We start from the raw sequence: 19,218 nt of genomic DNA, 5'->3' as shown, positions 1-19,218 counted from the left end.
GAATCACGGCTTTAATTTTCTGCACAATTTTAGTGCAGGCTTTAGGGCTGTGTCTGAAACCCCGCCACCTCCTTTTTTCTTTTATTAGCGGCTAGGCCGGGGTGAAGGTTTATTAGGCTAGCACTCTGTTAAAGCGTTTAATGTGGCATTTGCTAAAGAAAGTCTTGCTTGTAATTTGTTGGAACAGTGAAAGGCTGGGGAATGGAGTTCTGTACGCCTCCGTCAATCCCGAGTACTTCAGTGCGACCGAGGGTGAGTGATGATCTATTACTGCTGCTGTTTTAATTAGCGCTACTGTGTGGTTATAGCACAAGCAATGAATGATATTGGCTTTCTTCTGGTGTGTGATGAGGGAATACTATGTAACGGGGTGCTCATTAGCCCACCGGTGCAGTACTATCGGCCGTCCAGGCTCCTACACAGACTCACGATTGGCTGTGGGTCTGTTGATGGGAGGGACAACGGCTTTAGCGGGGATCCTCGTCTCTGGTGCAAGTGCGACCTCTGCTGTCCGGTCGAGGCGCCTGTACGATCAGGTGGTCTGTACCTGATACCGCAGTGGACACACACATTGAACACCCCACCTTGTGTCATCTGACATACCTATTTCTATGCCCTAAATACTTACATGAATGACCATCTATAGCAGTACCTAAAGAAGGTCCTGGGTTCGATTCCCAGCTGAAGCAGTCCGGGTCCTTTCTGTGTGGAGTTTGCATGTTCTCCCCGTGTCTGTGTGGGTTTCCTCCGGGAGCTCCGGTTTCCTCCCACAGTCCAAAGACGTGCAAGTGAGGTGAACTGGAGATACAAAATTGTCCATGACTGTGTTTGACATTAAACTTGAACTGATGAATCTTGTGTAACTCGTAACTACCTGTCCTGTCATAAATGTAACCAAAGTGTGTAAAACATCCTTATAAATAAATAAATAAACTATAGCAATACCTGAGACTATGAGAGAAACTTTTAACCCAAAATACAAACAATTGGTCTAAAAAAAAAAACCAGCACACTAAAACAACATTTGACAACGGCTATTGACTGATAAATAAATAAATAAATAAATAAAGGCATCTGCACAGGGGGCGACTGATCACAGATGGCAGATGCAACCCTCCACACGTGATACTGCGCTTTGTAAGACTTTGCCCGGCAGGTGAAAAGAAGCGGTTAGCTGTGGTGCACGTAGGAGCGCACTAGATTAGAAACATCCTCTCTCCGATCTGTGCAAAGCCACCAATCTCATCGGGGTTTTTTAAACCCTGGGTCGCAATCCTTACGTGGGTCGCGAGCCTAAAAAACGAGTCGCAGAGAAAAATAATAATAATTAAATATACTAGTATGTAAATGCCCCCTTGTGGAGGCTTTATGTTGCATCTTGTGTAGAGAGAGTAAGATGCTTTGAGTTGCCTGGGTCTAAAACTCTGAACTAAGCTCCTCATTTATTTCTTACACCAAGGTTCCAATCTTGTGATAATTCTAGACAACGTTATAGAAATGATTTATTGTTCATTTTTGCTTCCCTACTGGACAAAATGTAAATACAGTCGAATCCGGTTAATTGGACCACCGGTTAATCGGACCAGCCGCTTATTCGGACCGAATCCTAAAGTACCGAAACAAATCCTATTATGTACGTGTAATGTTATTCGCTTATTTGGACCAAAATTCCGTTTAATCGGACCAAAGAACGTGAGAGCGAATAAGAAAAAGAAGCCACAAGTCGCCACTTAGAGCGGATGCAAAGCGGGTCAGCGAGATATGGGAGGATTCCTGGACTCCCCGGGAGAATTTATGCTTTTATCAAAGGTCAGGAAATCCGAAAAGTTGTGTTGACAAGAGCAAAACCAGCGGGAGGTGAACACGCCCACCACTTTCTTTCCCACAACGAAGCACCCAGTAGCCAGCAGCGTGGTTGTTGGATCCATCTGCATCTCCGCTTTTCGGCGAAATGAAGTCAAGCGTAAACAAGAGTGTCCGGCGACACGTGCAAGGAATTCCCTCCTGTCAATCACGATTAAAATCTACACGAGAAAGCTATCATTCCACTATCATTCCACTATCATTCCACTATCATTCCACTATCATTCCACTATCATTCCACTATCATTCCTTGTAACATAGGGCATGTTCGTGTAATCGGACCAGCCGGTTATTAGGACCAAAACGATCGCGTCCCGATGTGGTCCGATTAACCGGATTCGACTGTATCGACAAAAGTATTGGGACACCTGATCATGATCTTGATGAAGACCCTATGCTTACTTCTAAAGCGCCGAGATATTTGAGTTTGGGTTTGATCATGAGGACGAGGGAGTAAAAGCTGATTCTGTGCTGTACGCGTTCACAGCGAGATAAAAAGGAGGACAGAGGGATCAACCTAAATTAATCTCCTATAAAAGATCAGCCAAGCCGAGAAATTCTTTGTTTATATATTTCGCTAATAATCCATTTGTATGTTTCAAATCCATAAGAAATGTGCAAACTTGCATGCTTTATCACGTACACGCCTCAGAGTTTGTTATATTGCCGGCTTAGTCATGTCATATGTATACGTAAACAGTTTGATAAATTAGCAGAATCAGATTTATGATTAAAAACCAGCATAAGCAAAACTGTTTTTATAGTTTACGTCCCTGATGAGTGGGAGGTGGCGCGGGAGAAGATCGCCATGAGCCGGGAGTTGGGCCAGGGCTCCTTCGGCATGGTGTACGAGGGCATGGCTAAAGGCGTCATCAAGGACGAGCCGGACACCAGGGTGGCCATAAAAACGGTCAACGAATCGGCCAGCATGCACGAGCGCATTGAGTTCCTGAACGAGGCGTCTGTGATGAAGGAGTTCAACTGTCACCATGTGGTAAGAACCGTGATGATCTACACCGATCAGCCATAACATTAAAACCACCTCCTTGTTTCTACACTCACTGCCCATTTTATCAGCTCCACTTACCATATAGAAGCACTTTGTAGTTCTACAATTACTGACTGTAGTCCACTTATTTCTCTACATACCTTTTTAGCCTGCTTTCACCCTGTGCTTCAATGGTCAGGACCCCCACAGAGCAGGTATTATTTAGGTGGTGGATCATTCTCAGCACTGCAGTGACACTGACATGGTGGTGGTGTGTTAGTGTGTGTTTTGCTGGTATGAGTGGATCAGACACAGCAGCGCTGCTGGAGTTTTTAAATACCGTGTCCACTCACTGTCCACTCTATTAGACACTCCTACCTAGTTGGTCCACATTGTAGATGTAAAGTCAGAGACGATCGCTCATCTATTGCTGCTGTTTGAATCGGTCATCTTCTAGACCTTCATCAGTGGTCACAGGACGCTGCCCGTGGGGCGCTGTTGGCTAAATATTTTTGGTTGGTGGACTATTCTCAGTCCAGCAGTGACAGTGAGGTGTTTAAAAACTCCACCAGCGCTGCTGTGTCTGATCCACTCATACCAGCACAACACACACTAACACACCACCACCTTGTCGAAGAACAGGGTGAAACCAGGCTAAAAAAGTATGTAGAGAAACTGATGGACTACAGTCAGTAATTGTAGAACTACGAAGTGCTCCTATATGGTAAGTGGAGCTGATAAAATGGACAGTGAGTGTAGAAACAAGGAGGTGGTCATAATGTTATGCCTCATCGGTGTAAGTCATGTGATAAAAGCTCCTGTGACGCTTAATTAGCTGTTTAAGCTTTACTCTGTGTGTCCGTTTGGTGCAGGTGCGTCTCCTGGGCGTGGTCTCTCAGGGACAACCTACTCTTGTGATCATGGAACTCATGACTCGGGGCGATTTGAAGAGTTATCTACGGACGTTACGATCCACAGAGGTGAGCCATGTTCAATCCGGTACAAAATGATAAACTGGTCCTCTGCCTCCCACTAGTGATGTACTACCAGTGTTAAAGCGGTTCCTCCTCTCTAATCCTCCTCCTCATGTGTTTAGAACCCGTCTGGTCTGCCTTTACCGCCGCTGAAGAAAATGATTCAGATGGCTGGACAAATCGCAGACGGCATGGCGTACCTCAACGCCAACAAGTTCATCCACCGAGACCTGGCAGCCAGGAACTGCATGGTGACCGAAGACTTCACGGTTAAAATCGGAGGTAAAATAAAAAGCTGTTTATTACGACGGCGTATTAGGGCCACTTTAAGGAAAATATTTTTTTTAAGTTTCGATTTTGAGAATAAAGTCGAAATAATTACGAGATTAAAGTTGAAATAATTACGAGATAAAAGTTGAAATAATTACAAGATTAAAGTTGAAATAATTATGAAATATGAGAATTATGAGAATAAAGTCAAAATAATTATGAGATTAAAGTTGAAATAATTATGAGAATAAAGTCAAAATAATTATCAGATTATAGTTGAAATAATTATCAGATTATAGTTGAAATAATTATGAGATTAAAGTTGAAATAATTACGAGATTAAAGTTGAAATAATTACGAGATTAAAGTTGAAATAATTACGAGATTAAAGGTGAAATAATTACGAGATTAAAGGTGAAATAATTACGAGATTAAAGTTGAAATAATTATGAGATTAAAGTTGAAATAATTATGAGAATAAAGTCAAAATAATTATGAGAATAAAGTCAAAATTATTATGAGATTATACTTGAAATAATTACGAGATTAAAGTTGAAATAATTACGAGATTAAAGTTGAAATAATTACGAGATTAAAGTTGAAATAATTACGAGGTTAAAGTTGAAATAATTACGAGATTAAAGTGGAAATATTATAACCATAACAACCTCCTTGTGTTAAAATGAGGGATGTTCATGATTTGTTATACTTTCATATCGGTTTCACAAATAAAGGAACCCCCAATCTTCTGTAACATTAGAAGAACGTGCGCCACCGGTGCGCTCGGCGTCTGCGCCGTCGCCAGTACTTCAACTGAGCCTTATGGACTTATGTACGATAAACTAAAGCCGTATGGCATCGCTATAAATGATTGCATTGACTCGTTTAGTCGTCATGTCATGTGGATGGAAGCGTACAATACAAACAGCCACCCAAAATAATCGCGGGTTATTGGATAACCACAGTAACACTCATTATAAGCTGCCCTCGGCGCATGCATGCCGATCCAGGTACTGAGACCCGAGCTTCTGAACTGACGAGCCTTTCGACTTTATTCACAAAATCAAAACCTAAAAATATTTTTACAGTTGCCCTAATATGCCGGCGTAGTTTGTCGCCAGAGCTTTTGATAGATATTATGAAGTATTTATTCTGTAGCTTAGCATCTGCTCTTTATTCAGTCAGTTCAGATGAATGTTGATGTCTGGTGAAGCTCTGCTCCATTTCTTTTCACCATTAATCAGCACCAAAGCTCTGAAGGTTCAGTGGGAGCAGATGAGCTGCTAGGCTTGGCCGCTGAGCAGCTTTTGCTCTACAGGAGCGCAGAAATCTTACCTCGTTTGTCTCCGTAGATTTTGGCATGACACGGGACATTTATGAGACGGATTACTACAGAAAGGGTGGGAAGGGTCTGCTGCCGGTGCGCTGGATGTCTCCTGAATCCCTCAAAGATGGAGTCTTCACCACCATGTCTGACGTCTGGTGAGCTTTCATTCCTCAGTACATTTCTGCCTGTGTGACTATTCTGTACGGCCGAGATGTTTTCAGGTTTTGTGATTCATATGGTGATTTTTAGGAATCAGACCTGATTTTGAGTTAGTATTAGTATCATATTCAGTTTTGCACCAGATTTTGCGGTTTGGTATCAGTGAGGTTGGGCATGAGTGATAACGCCTAGCGCTCACAGTCAGCATTCTGATTTATCCCAAGTCTGTTGGTTGGGGTTAAAGATAGGTCTCTGTGCATGCCAGTTGCATACTTAAATTTTTATAGACTGTATAGGTTTTTTTATATTTTATGTATTTATTTTTTTTAAAGCATTTTCTCCCGATTTCTAGCGCGTCCAATTTTTACTCAATTGCGTTATGCTTCCTCTCTACTGGTGCTGACCCCCGCCCCTGATTGAGGAGAGCGAACTGCCGACACGTGAGCAGAAGCCGACCGCATCTTTTCACCTGCAGCAGCTGAGTTCACACGCGAATCAGCCCTGTGCACCGAGAGCCACACCCTGATCGGCATTATTCCTCTGCTCTGTGCAGACGCCATCAATCAGCCAGCAGAGGTCGTAATTGCATCAGTTATGAGCTCCCTATCCGGCATTTCCCTTCCTTGTATGAACAACAGCCAAACGTTGTTCATATAGCCGCCCAGCCAAGCCGGATGGCAGAGTTGAGATTCGATACGATGTATTCGAAATCCCAGTTCTGGTGTGCTAGCGTGTTTTACTGCTGCACCACCTGAGCGGCTGTTTTTTTTATTTTAGGACAAAAGACGATCGTCAGAGAGGATGCGGTGTTGGGTAGTTAAAGCAGTTGTAGGGGTGCCGTTGCTTTTGTCCCCGATGGCCTGACTGAATGTAGCTATCAGAGCCTTTATATAAGTGTATCAGACTGATTAAATATATTTACATTTACGTTTTCGGCAGTTAGCGGACGCTTTTATCCAAAGCGACTTACATTACAGTTACAGTATACAGTCTGTGCAATTGAGGGTTAAGGACCTTGCTCAAGGGCCCAACAGCAGCAACCTGGCGGTGGTGGGGCTTGATTACTAGTCCAGTACCTAAACCACTAGGCTACAGCTTGCCCCATATTCATAAAGAAACTTAACAAAACTGCACTTGTAGTTCTTTTCTACTTCTACTTTTCTACTTGCTGAATATGTTGGATTTATTTCATGTTTGTATTCAGCATGAAAACGTTTGTACTGGCATGTACAGTAATCTCTACCACTATTGTGAGCCACTGAAGTGTTTTTGCCATAATAAAGCAGAACCTCTTTATTTTCCTCTCTTTTCCCTCAGGTCGTTTGGTGTGGTGTTATGGGAGATCGCCACCCTGGCGGAGCAGCCGTATCGGGGCATGTCTAACGAGCAGGTCCTGCGCTTCGTCATGGAGGGGGGGCTGCTGGACAAACCCAACAACTGTCCCGATATGCTGTGAGTTATTTATTTCTGTATTATTTTAAACCTTTTCAGCGCTGGATTGTTTAGTTCCTGACTGAGAGCTGCTGCCGTTTCCACCAGGAACCGGTGCTTAGTTCAGACTGAACTACAGTAACAGCTCATAATTTAATTAATAACAAAAGATGACACAAACGACAGACAGACAGACAGACATAGATACAGTTAGACAGACAGACAGACATAGATAGTTAGACAGACAGACAGATAGTTAGACAGACAGACAGACAGACAGACAGACAGACAGATAGATAGATAGACAGACATAGACAGACACAGACAGACACAGACAGACACAGACAGACAGACACAGACAGACAGACATAGACAGACAGATAGATAGACAGACAGATAAACTGACCCACACTAACATTTCATATTTTAATTAATAACAAAGGTACGGCCAACACAAAAGACAGACAGACAGACAAACTGACAGAAAGACAGACAGAGATAGACTGAACCACGGTAACATTTCATATTTTAGATAAAATCAAAGGTACAGCCGACACAAAAAGCCGAGAGTAAAATGTGATTCTGAATTTTAAACAATGACGCTTTTTAAACTGTAAACAGTGTCTTATTTCGAGTCTCCTTGATCAGTGCTGCAGTGATGCAGTTACCTCATAAAGCACACGGATCCTAAACAGATTAACATTCCTAACCTCATTACAGGCGTAACTCGGGGATTTACTCTTATTTCTTTTAAACATTTTCAAAGTAGGTGGGTGGATTGATATTCTGATCAAAGTACTTTAGATTTATTTCCTCTTAGTTTTTGGGTGAGGCACTTTAGAAAAGGTTAACACGCCCAGTTGTAGCTGGACTATACACCATCCATCAACCAGTACACACACACACACACACACACACACACACACACACACACACACACAAGCTGAAGTGACCCCAGTGACTTGTTTTGGTCTGGTGTGAGACTCTCTCCTGCCATCTACAGGGCATCTTGTGTCAGTCAACAGTAATACCAGCAGGTGCTGGAGAAAGAAACGCAGACAGACAGGTAGATAGTCAGACAGACATATTAATAGATAGATAGAATGATATAGTCAGACAGACATATATATTAACAGACAGACAGACAGACAGACAGACAGACAGATAGGTTAGACATAGACCGATGGATAGACAGACAGATGGATAGACAGACAGATGGATAGACAGATGGAGAGATAGATAGATAGATAGATAGATAGATAGACAGACAGACAGACAGACAGACAGACAGACAGACAGATAGATAGACAGACAGACAGACAGATTAGACATAGACAGATGGATAGACAGACAGATGGATAGACAGACGGATAGACAGATAGATAGACAGATAGATAGATAGATAGATAGATAGATAGATAGATAGACAGATAGATAGACAGACAGACAGACAGACAGACAGACAGACAGACAGATAGATAGATAGACATAGACAGATAGATAGACAGACAGACAGACAGACAGACAGATAGATAGATAGATAGACATAGACAGATAGGTAGACAGACAGATAGATTAGACAGACAGACAGATAGATTAGACAGACAGATAGATTAGACATAGACAGATGGATAGACAGACAGATAGATAGATAGATAGATAGATAGATAGATAGATAGATAGATAGATAGACAGACAGACAGACAGACAGACAGACAGACAGTATATAGATAGACAGACAGACAGATATATATATATATATATATATATATATAGATAGACAGACAGGTAGACACAGGTAGACAGACAGGTAGACAGACAGGTAGACAGACAGGTAGATAGACTATTCTCAGGTACAAACACACAGCAGCTCAACAGGTTCCTCTGAACTGTGTGCAGTCATTTTATCCCGAGCTGCTGGGGTCTGTCGCCTCCTCCGCCTCAACCGAAAACTCATTAAGTAACATGAGAGCGGAAAAAAGCTCAGGGCATCGGGTGCAAACTCTGCGTGGTGGGCCACCCATAACCAGGCCCGTACACTGAAGTGTGTGTGTGTGTGTGTGTGTGTGTGTGTGTGTGTGTGTGTGTGTGTGTGTGTGGGAGTGTGTGTGTGGGAGTGTGTGTGGGAGTGTGTGTGGGAGTGTGTGTGGGAGTGTGTGGGAGTGTGTAACTCTGGTATGTGTGTGTAGGGGAGTAGCAGAAGGGTGCTATTTATTGCAGCACTCTGTACACTCCTGTGATATTCTTAGCTTGTTTGCGTATAATTAAAGGTTGTGAACTCCGCGCCGTGCGCTCGCTCTGGTCCCCTCTCTCGGAACAGGACGGGTAACAGATCAGTCGTTCCTGGTCATGCGAGCTGCAGCAGTGGGAATGTGTCATGAGGTCAGTGCAGCTGTGTTTGGCACGAGGCGGCTGTTCATGGTTTTGTTTGTACGCTGCCACCTGTTGTTGAGAGGCTGAAGCACATCCGGGTATTTTTAATGCTAAGTTGAGAGTTTTAAAGTGTTCAGATGGCTGTACAGTTCACACTAAACGACTCGATCTCTTGTAATCAGGAGTCTTTTAATGTCCTGTTCACACTACACGATTTAGATGTGGCAGCTCGGAAGCAACTCGGCTCTGGGTCGCTATGTGTTAACTGTTCAACTACTCGATCCAAGCGGCTCACCGAGCAGACTCAGGAAAAATATCTAGCATGGTAAATATCTGGACCAGTCGGGCGACTGGCAGTGAGTGCTATGTCGAACTACAGCCAATGAGAACGCAAGACACGGGGTGAGGGGAAACCCGGGGGAGGAGTGTAAAAACGTGGGACAGGGGGACAGTGTACTTTCTATCAGAATACATCGGCACACACACGTTACGGTATTTGTGACCTTATCGTCCACGCCAACCATAACACCAACGCTGCATTGCTAAAAATATTTATTAACCTCCAACTCACTACAGAACAGATGATCCGTGCTGGTCACGTTGCCAAATCCACTCGGACTCATTTATTTTTCCTACTTGCAAACAACTTTGATCGCTCGCTACTTGATGATGTGCATTTTTGGACGTGGTATCATTAAACCCCTCGTCGCTACTCAAGTTTCTTCTCGCCTGCGATTCCTCATGGGGATAGATCATGTAGTGTGAAATCCACAACGACTGAAAAGACTCCCGAATGCAAGAGATCCAGCTGTGTACAGCAATCAGAACAACTTGAAAGTCATGTAGCGTGAACTTGGCATAAGTTGTTGTGGTTTTCACACTACACGACTGATCGGCGATAGGGGGTCACACACTACACCATCTAACACCAGAAGGAATCTCAGACAAGTCTGTCCGGTCTCCCAAACTACATTTTGTCACGAGAACACATGCCAAGTGACACGAGGTTTAAGCGAGCGATGAAAGCTGCTTGTGCGCTGATATGCAGCGTAAAAACGAAGAGGAAAATGTAAAGAATCTGAAGCTGAAGGAGTGGATTTGGTTTAGAGACCAGCAGGGATCGACTGCTCTGTTCTGTAGAGAGAGTTGGAAGTCAGATGAATATTATTTGCAATGCATCGTTGGTATTATGATTCTGCATGGGTGATAAGGTCAGAAATACTGTAAAGCTTGTGTGTGCTGATGTATTCTGATATAAACTATATTCTGCCCATGTTTTACACATGTACATCCCCTTTCCCCGGGTTTCCCTTCTGTTTCTTGCATTTACAACAATCGCAACACCTTTAACACTACATGATTTTGAGTTGCTGACAGGTCCAGGTATTTAACATGCTCGATATTTTTCTTGAGTCTCTGAGCCACTCAGATCGAGTTGTTTAACAGTTCTCACACAGCGATCGAGAGCCGATTTTCGAGCCTCGAGCGAACGCGGCAAGTAGAAATCAGGGCGAATTCCAATCTACTCTACTTAAAGAGCTGTGATGGAGGATGAAATGCTGTTGATTTGTTTATTCAAGTGTGTGTGTTTTTAGGTTCGAGCTGATGCGCATGTGCTGGCAGTACAACCCGAAAATGCGCCCCTCCTTCCTGGAGATCATCAGCAGCATCAAAGATGACCTGGAGCCAGCCTTCAGGGAGGTGAGCTTTTTCTACAGCGAGGACAACAAGCCTCCCGACACCGAGGAGCTGGACCTGGAGAACCTGGGCACCATGGAAAACGTTCCTCTGGAGCCCTGCGCTATGGTGCCCTCGCCCTCGAGCGTCCCCTCGTCCTCGTCCCCGGCCTCGGACACGGACAGACGCTGCTCCAACGGGCCGGTGCTGTTACTGCGCAGCCCGTTCAACGACGCGCAGCCGTACGCGCACATGAACGGCGGGAGGAAGAACGAACGCACGTTGCCTTTACCCCAGTCGTCGGCGTGCTGATGCTCGCCTCTTTAACCTCTCCAGGGGTCATGTTGAGCCCGGGCTGGTCGCCCTGCACTCCACAAAGCCCAAATTGAAATCTGTCTAACCGCAGAATGCCAAGAATGAAAAGTTTGGGGTGAGACAGGGCGTAAAGCATCGATGCTCTTAATCTCCGACTGTACCTCAGTGATACGTTGGACTGATAGATGAGACGAACCTCAGCACCATCGCTGTACAAGCACGGGAAACAGAACTGACCCAAAACTTCCGGAGAGCTGAACTGCTTTTATACTGTTTTTGTTACTTTTATACATTTCCAAAAAGGGAAGTCCTGAATCGGCCCGTACGCCGAAACGAACCGAGCATATCCGACAGAGAGGCACTTTATGTTTCAGGTGTCCAAAGACATGCTGTAGAGTGCCTCATCATGGTACCTTTTTTTTTTTTTTTTAAGAGAACACCAGAGGGTCTCTGCGCCCCTCATAAGCCTGGTCTGTGCTTCACGCCCTCATAAGCCCGGTCTGTCCTTCACGCCCCCATAAGCCTGGTCTGTGCTTCCCGCTGCCCATAAGCCTGGTCTGTGCTTCCCGCTGCCCATAAGCCTGGTCTGTTCTTTGCGCCCTCCTAAGCCTGGCCTGTGCTTTGCCCCCCATAAGCCTGGCCTGTGCTTTGCGCCCTCCTAAGCCTGGCCTGTGCTTTGCCCCCCATAAGCCTGGCCTGTGCTTTGCGCCCTCGTAAGCCTGGCCTGTGCTTTCCCCCCCATAAGCCTGGTCTGTGCTTCCCGCTGCCCATAAGCCTGGCCTGTCCTACGCGCCCTCCTAAGCCTGGTCTGTTCTTATCAGACGAGCTTTAAAGAGCCATTTGAAGGGAAATTGGGAAATCGGGCCACGTGCTTTACTGATCACAACAGTAAGGGGTGTAAAGCATTGCAGGCGATATATATAATATAATATAATATTATATTATAATATAATTCTGATGATTTAACACTAACTTAGTTTATCCTAACTCTATTAAGAACGGTCCCAGTGTGCTAGGTAAAAAAGCCAGCGTGTACATCAAGCAAATTAAATACTGTAGCTGTTAACAGTGTTAAAATTTCCACTGTATAAAAGCCAACAAGCTTTTAATGGACACCTTTTAATCAGGTGTCCACATACTTCTGGCCATATAGTGAATTTGTGAAAGACATTGTGCTGTAATAATAGGATTAAAACTATATACTGCCCTGTTGTATTTGGATTACAGAAACAAGTCTACAGTCATATTTGATGTTGGCAGTTATAGCCCAATCAAGAGGTTGCTAGTTCCAGCCCCACCACTGACAGGTTGCCACTGTTGTGCCCTTAAGCAAGGCTTTTAATCCTTAATTGCTTAGACCATATACTGTCACAGTACTGTAAGTAGCTTTGGATACAGGCAGCTGTAACCTAGTGGTTGAGGTACTGGACTAGCAATCAGAAGGTTGTCTGTTCAAGCCTCACCACTGCCAGGTTGCCACTGTTGAGCAAGGCCCTTATCCCTCAGTTGCTTAGATTGTATACTGACTATACCGTAAGTCACTTTGGAAAGAAGTGTCTGCTAAATGCTGACAACGTAAATGATGTGAAAGAGAACACGACAGCTGTAGCATAGTGGTTAAGGTACTGGACTAGCAATCAGAAGGTTGTCTGTTCAACCCCCACTACTTCCAGGTTGCCACCAAGTTTCCCCTTAATTGCTTAGATTGTATACTGACTATACTGTAAGTCGCTTTAAATCAAAGCGTCCGGTAAATGTGACAAATGTAAATGTAAATGCTACCAAGAGGCTGAATAAGTAACAGTGAGTGTAGATCTGAGTTCAGCACTGACCTGTACAGGTTAAAAATCTGTATTTTCACTCTAAATTTGCCGATATTTTCTTCGCGGAGAGTTTGAAGCTCCTACCAACATTAATTAATAGTCCTGAAGTGACCACAGTGCACGGCGATCACCGTCCCATCGCATCCATCTGTTCTGCGGGAAGCACAAACCAGGCTTTAGGGTGTGGCACAAACGCACCGGGTGCCGTAAAGAGTCTTAGACAGCGAGCACTGAGACCCAAAATGCTCCGAATTCCTACCAAATTTGAGCAGAAGGTCTCAAACCTGCCATTTCCTTTCCGACAAGACACTATTTTTCTCTCAGGCTTCTCAGCGGCCCGACCCCACACTCCACTCCACTCCACTCCACTCCACACTTTTGTACACTGGCTTGTATATATTGATTTATTTTCCAGCTATTTTCCCCCTTCGTGCTTTATTTATATTTACATTTAGAATTTACCAGGTTGCCTCCTGTTCGTCACGCACATTTCATTCGGTTTCTACTGCAAAACTGTCACGGGTGAGCCGCAGAAATAATGATAACACTAAAATACAAATAATACTAGAGAAATCAGAAAAGGGTCGCGTGGCTACAGCGAGGCGGATTTGTGTTGTTTTATCATCTTCCTGTTTGGACACTCGGTTATTTGTCGGACCAGAGCGTACGCCTCATACGTCTGTCACTTTTCTACCTTTTTTTACAGTTCAGATGAATTTCTGGATGTCTGTACTGAAAAGCTGCTATTTTCTTCTCAATTTCTTTTTGTGGTTGTAATATATATATATATATATAAATGTAAATGTAAGAGAGATTCTTCGGGTTGAATCCTTTACTGTGTCCACTACAGTCCAGAAAAAGGAGAAAAAAAATATACGCTATATATATATTTGCCCTCAATTGTTTTTTCTAGGGGTTTTTGTCCCTCTTTCTTTTTCGAGTTCTATTATTGAGTGGGTACATTTTGTTTTAAATATAAGGGCCTTTATTCATGGTACAAATTCATTCACACCTGTCATGGTGGCAGCGATCACCAGTTAAGCACTGTGGCTTCTATTAAATCACAAACAAACTCAGGTTACAGACAGAGAGTTTCAGACTCTCACACCTTCAGTTTTTCATTGTTCACGTGTTCATCTTGTAAATTCCTATTAGATTCATAATGTGTTTTTCATTCGGTCTCTCAGTTACGACACGGTTCATGTCTGACGTTTGCTTTATTAGTTTTGCACTAGAGCTGCTATTTAAATACAAGCCCGAATCTTCTTCATCTAGTGTTTAGTTAATGCGTACAGAATCACCGCTTTAATTTACTGAACTATAATATCTTTAAATAATCTCCATCCTTCTGAAAGCTGTAATGATTGAAGGGAAATTAAATCTATAAGATAAACAGGTCATAGTTGTGGTCGGTAAAACACACAAGGCTGATCCGCGTATGAACTCACCTCGTGCGGGTGAAAAGATGCAGTCGGCTACTGCACACGTGTCTGAGGGGTCGTGTGTCAGTTCGCTCTCCTCAATCGGGCCGGGGGTCAGCACCAGTACAGAGGAGGCGTAACGCAATCAGGTAACTGGAAACGACTAGATTAGGGGGAAAATTGGGAAAAATACAAAAAGAAAAATCACCATCAATCTGAAAGCTGTGATGCTTGGAGGGAGATTAAATCTAGAAGTTGATCGGATGATAATTTGGTTGATTTATGAGCTTAATGGAAAAACTCCATGTAGAACCAAACATGACGTTTGTTGTGTCCATTTGTCGTTGGATGCTCATTTATTTTTAATATTCTGTTAGAAGTTAGCGGTTGATCAGTCAGTGAAAAAGGAACGAGTGCTTTATTTCTTACTCATGTTTATTTATTTGCGATATGTAACGTCATAATAACAAAAAAATCCAAAGGCCCGTTTGATGGTGCAGCCATACCTAGTTCAGTTTGGAAGTGTGCTCAGTCGGAAAGGTATTTAATGTGTATTGTTGGTAAAATATTATTGTGGGTAATGTAGAACAGGATTAACTTAGTAGTAAAAATTGATCAATCAATGACTCCGTTGAGACCCAGGTTGGAATCCAGGCGGTGCTTTCGGCCGAACGGACGTCTACACAGACATGATTGGTTGTGTCTTAGAGGGTAGGGGGGTTGAAGCCCTGCAATTAACTGTGTTTCTGCCTTGTGCCCAGTGTTCCCCTGTTGAACCGGGCCTGCCGTGTTATCCTGGTCAATATTACAAGGCAATAGAAATGAAATAAAATAAAATTTAGCAACATGTTGGTGTTGCAGAGTCATTAGAACAGTGTGTGGTGTGGTGGATCAGTACAGACTAGCGCTGTCCACATGGTTTGGCGTTTGGAAATAGTGGTATTGATTTTTTTCAAGGTTTCTAGCCACTAAGAGTATCGTGAATCAGCACTGTATCAGTTCGAGTCTCCTGTGCTGCATTTGAAGGTGCAAACTTATTAACGATGCCGTTTCATAAAGCTTAATGAGCTAAACGTTCCACAGATTTCTTTTAAATGACATGATTTGGCTTTGGATGTGAATTTGGGCTCGTATTTAAATATAATAATAATATTACTTGTTAGATGAGCTACATGAGCTGCTGTAGCTCCAGTGCAAAGCTGCTCGGACACTAAACGGCTTGAATTATTGGTTATACTGTATGTTGGTGCAAAATGATAACAAACATTTTCCCCTGTATACTGTTATACTATATATTTGTTTATGATACAGACATACACTATATGAACAAAAGTATTGGGACACCTAATTATGACCTGGTTGGACATTCTATTCCCAAACCACGGGCATTTACACTGTTGCTTTAATATCATCCACTCGTTGGAGTGTGCCTGTGGGAATTTGTGCCTCTGCTGGCTGATTGATGGCGCCTGCACAGAGATGAGAAAAGAGTGCTGTCAGGGTGTGTCTCTCTGGACACAACGCTGAGCTGCACTGCACTCGTCAAAGTGTAGGTGATAAGATGCATACGGCTGCTGCCCACGTGTCGGAGGGGGCGTGGGTTAGCTTCGTTCTCCTCAATCAGAGCAGGGATCGGCATTGGTGGAGAGGAAGCGTGACGCAATCGGGCAATTGGACGTGTTAAAAGGGACAAAATGTCAACTAATCTAATATCGACCCTGCTTTGTGCTCAGGGGTGTAATCATGCTGGAGGAGACAGGAGCACGTCGTTTACCTTATATCATTTTCTACACACTTGTTAGCGTTGGATGTGGCATAAAGAGCTAAATTCAGTCATTAGCAGGGGTGTCCGCATACTTTTGGTCAGATAGTGTGTAGTGTCGCCCACCAGCTTACATCGGAATACGAACACTTTAGAGAAAAAGTAATTTGGATGTAATTTGGTATGTTTATGCAGAACTGGAGCTCCGGTGGTCCCACTCGTACATTTCACCATCACAAATCTGTCGCTGATTATTTTTCTGAAGGATATTTTTGGTTATTCAATATTTACTTTTCATCTTTCCTCCCTTTTATTTCCATTATTTATTTACTTTTGTTTTGTGATGTGTTTAAAATCACTGTATAAAATCTCCCTGGTTACATTTGAGATGTTATATATATTTTTTCATGACTGGACTCGTTTGTTTTGTTTAGTATTTATCTACCTCACCTTTACCCTTTTTTATGAATATATGTACCTGTATATAAAGAAATGAATTTGATAGATTTGACTTTCCCCCTTTCCTGCCAAAAAGGACACTATACGGACGGTTTGATTTATTTTACGTCCAACCACACTACCAACCACGGCCAGGTTCTGGCATTGTGGGCATTTGGACTGGCAGAGCTGGCTGCTTTATACATCTGTATAAGATCTCCACGTTGTTCCTTATTTATTGAAGCGATTTAAAGGCCTTATAAATGAGCTTAGCTTCCGATGTGCTGGAACTTTGTTTGGTTTAATTTATGCTGATGGTACACAGACCGAGACGTCTGATTTCAACTCTCCTTCGTTCTTAACTCTTCCTCGTCGTGTTTAATTCTGTGCCAGGTCACCAGGATCTCCTGAGCTTTATCCTCATCCATTGTTGATTATTTTTGTTACTTTTGTTTGTTCATTGTGTTGGAATCCAACCTTATTCGAGGCCGTACGTCGGTGCTTCCGAGTCGGTGCTGTCGTGAAACGTATCGAGCGTCTTCTGGATTTAAGTTCGACTTGTTCTGGGCTTTGAAATTCTGAATGGTTTGTATAAATCAGTGGAACACCTTGTTTTCTTTTTCAGACTGTTGACTGGAGCTGATATTAAAGCTGCAGTATGTAACTTTAACGACGTTTGTGACTTTTCTTGTAAAAATGTGTCATTAAAATCAATTTTCAATGCAGAATCGTTAACCTGTTTGTACAGACCTGGGTTTTCCAGAACAGTTGGGACAGTGTGATGAAAGCATTAATTTGTTAAATCATTTTAAATCTGTATTTACATTTACATCACATATTTAGTGTTTCTTTAAATACAGGTTCATTCTATAATTGATGTCTGCAGCACCGTTAATCATGTTTGGGGTCTAAACAGAACATCTGGGAAAAGCCGGGTCCAGTCTAAATGAACGGCCAGAAGAGGTACTGGGTGCTAAACAGTCTTTCTCTCTCTCTCTCTCTCTCTCTCTCTCTCTCTCTCTCTCTCTCTCTCTCTCTCTGTGTGTGTGTGTGTGTGTGTGTGTGTGTGTGTGTGTGTGTGTGTGTGTGTGTGTGTGTGTGTGTGTGTGTGTGTGTGTGTGTGTGTGTGTGTGTGTGTGTGTGTGTGTGTGTGTGTGTGTCTCTCTGTGTGTTGTGTGTGTCTCTCTCTGTGTGTTGTGTGTGTGTGTGTGTGTGTGTGTCTCTCTCTGTGTGTTGTGTGTGTGTGTCTCTGTGTGTGTGTGTGTCTCTCTCTGTGTGTTGTGTGTGTGTCTCTCTCTGTGTGTTGTGTGTGTGTGTGTGTGTCTCTCTCTGTGTGTCTGTGTCTCTGTGTGTGTGTGAGAGAGAGAGAGAACCTGAACAACTGAATTGTAAGAACTTCCATATACACTGACAAGGCATAACATTATGACCACCTTCTTAATATTGTGTTGGTCCTGACCCGTCGAGGCATGGAGTCTGATACCTTCCTGTCAGAACCAGCATTAACTTCTTCAGTAGTTTCGTCTGTTGAATCAGACCACACGGGCCGCCCATGACCCTGTCGCCGGTTTACCACTATTCCTTTCTCAGACCACTTTTGATGGATAGTGACCACTGCAGACCGGGAACACCCCACAAGAGCTGCAGTTTTGGAGATGCTCTGACCCAGTCGTCTAGCCATCACAATTTGGCCCTCGTCACACTCGCTCAGATCCTCACGCTCGTCCATTTTTCCTGCTTCTAACATCAACTTTGAGGATAAAACGTTCACTTGCTGCCTAATATAAACCCCCCCCACTAACAGGTGCCGTGATGAAGAGATAATCTGTGTTATTCACTTCACCTGTCAGTGCTCATAATGTTATGCCTGGTCTGGTGTGAGCTACTGTTATGGACCTCTGTGTCACCCAAGCGCCAGAGTTGATGTTAATTTTAACAGGCAAAAACTTTAGAATGAGCGTCTCTGTCCAAAAGCACGCACAATTATTACGAATCTTTAAATCAGTGATTCTGTTTTCATTAGCATTATACTTTTACATACTATACTGTCCCAACTGTTCTGGAATTGAGGTTTATATTTCTCAGATGGCTGAAAGGAGCAGGTCAGTACATATTAAATATGTCCAAATCAGCAAATTTTGATGGCAATTGTGACAGATTTATATTAATAATTTAATAGTGTTTTCTGATCATATTATTCATCTCGCAAACGTGAGTGTAGTGCAGTGATGTAGATACACTGAACACTGCTCACGATTCTGAAAAACGTTCTGCTCCCATTAAAACAAGATACTAACAGCTCAAAAAACACTTTTTTTATGAGGAGTTTAGAGTTAATATGAGGTTGCGGCTGTTTATACTCGACATGGTCACAGGAATGATATGTAAAGCTCCTTA

At 43.2% G+C, this 19,218-nt stretch overlaps 1 protein-coding gene across 1 annotated transcript in view; it reads left to right on the top strand.

Annotated features, from left to right (window-relative positions):
- The window catches only part of igf1rb (insulin-like growth factor 1b receptor), an 80,999-nt gene extending 68,963 nt beyond the window's left edge, over nucleotides 1-12,036 (top strand). The window contains exons 15-21 of the mRNA XM_063013003.1: nucleotides 188-252; nucleotides 2,628-2,857; nucleotides 3,724-3,831; nucleotides 3,948-4,107; nucleotides 5,448-5,577; nucleotides 6,899-7,033; nucleotides 10,981-12,036. Coding sequence (XP_062869073.1) covers nucleotides 188-252; nucleotides 2,628-2,857; nucleotides 3,724-3,831; nucleotides 3,948-4,107; nucleotides 5,448-5,577; nucleotides 6,899-7,033; nucleotides 10,981-11,374 — 1,222 coding nt within the window. The 3' untranslated portion in view covers nucleotides 11,375-12,036. The remainder of the gene's footprint in view (nucleotides 1-187; nucleotides 253-2,627; nucleotides 2,858-3,723; nucleotides 3,832-3,947; nucleotides 4,108-5,447; nucleotides 5,578-6,898; nucleotides 7,034-10,980) is intronic.
- The last annotated feature ends 7,182 nt before the right edge of the window (nucleotides 12,037-19,218 follow it).

This window comes from Trichomycterus rosablanca, chromosome 17 (genome assembly GCF_030014385.1).
Source record: "Trichomycterus rosablanca isolate fTriRos1 chromosome 17, fTriRos1.hap1, whole genome shotgun sequence".
Lineage (NCBI taxonomy): Eukaryota > Metazoa > Chordata > Actinopteri > Siluriformes > Trichomycteridae > Trichomycterus > Trichomycterus rosablanca.
This window is presented reverse-complemented; position numbering and strand designations above follow the sequence as displayed.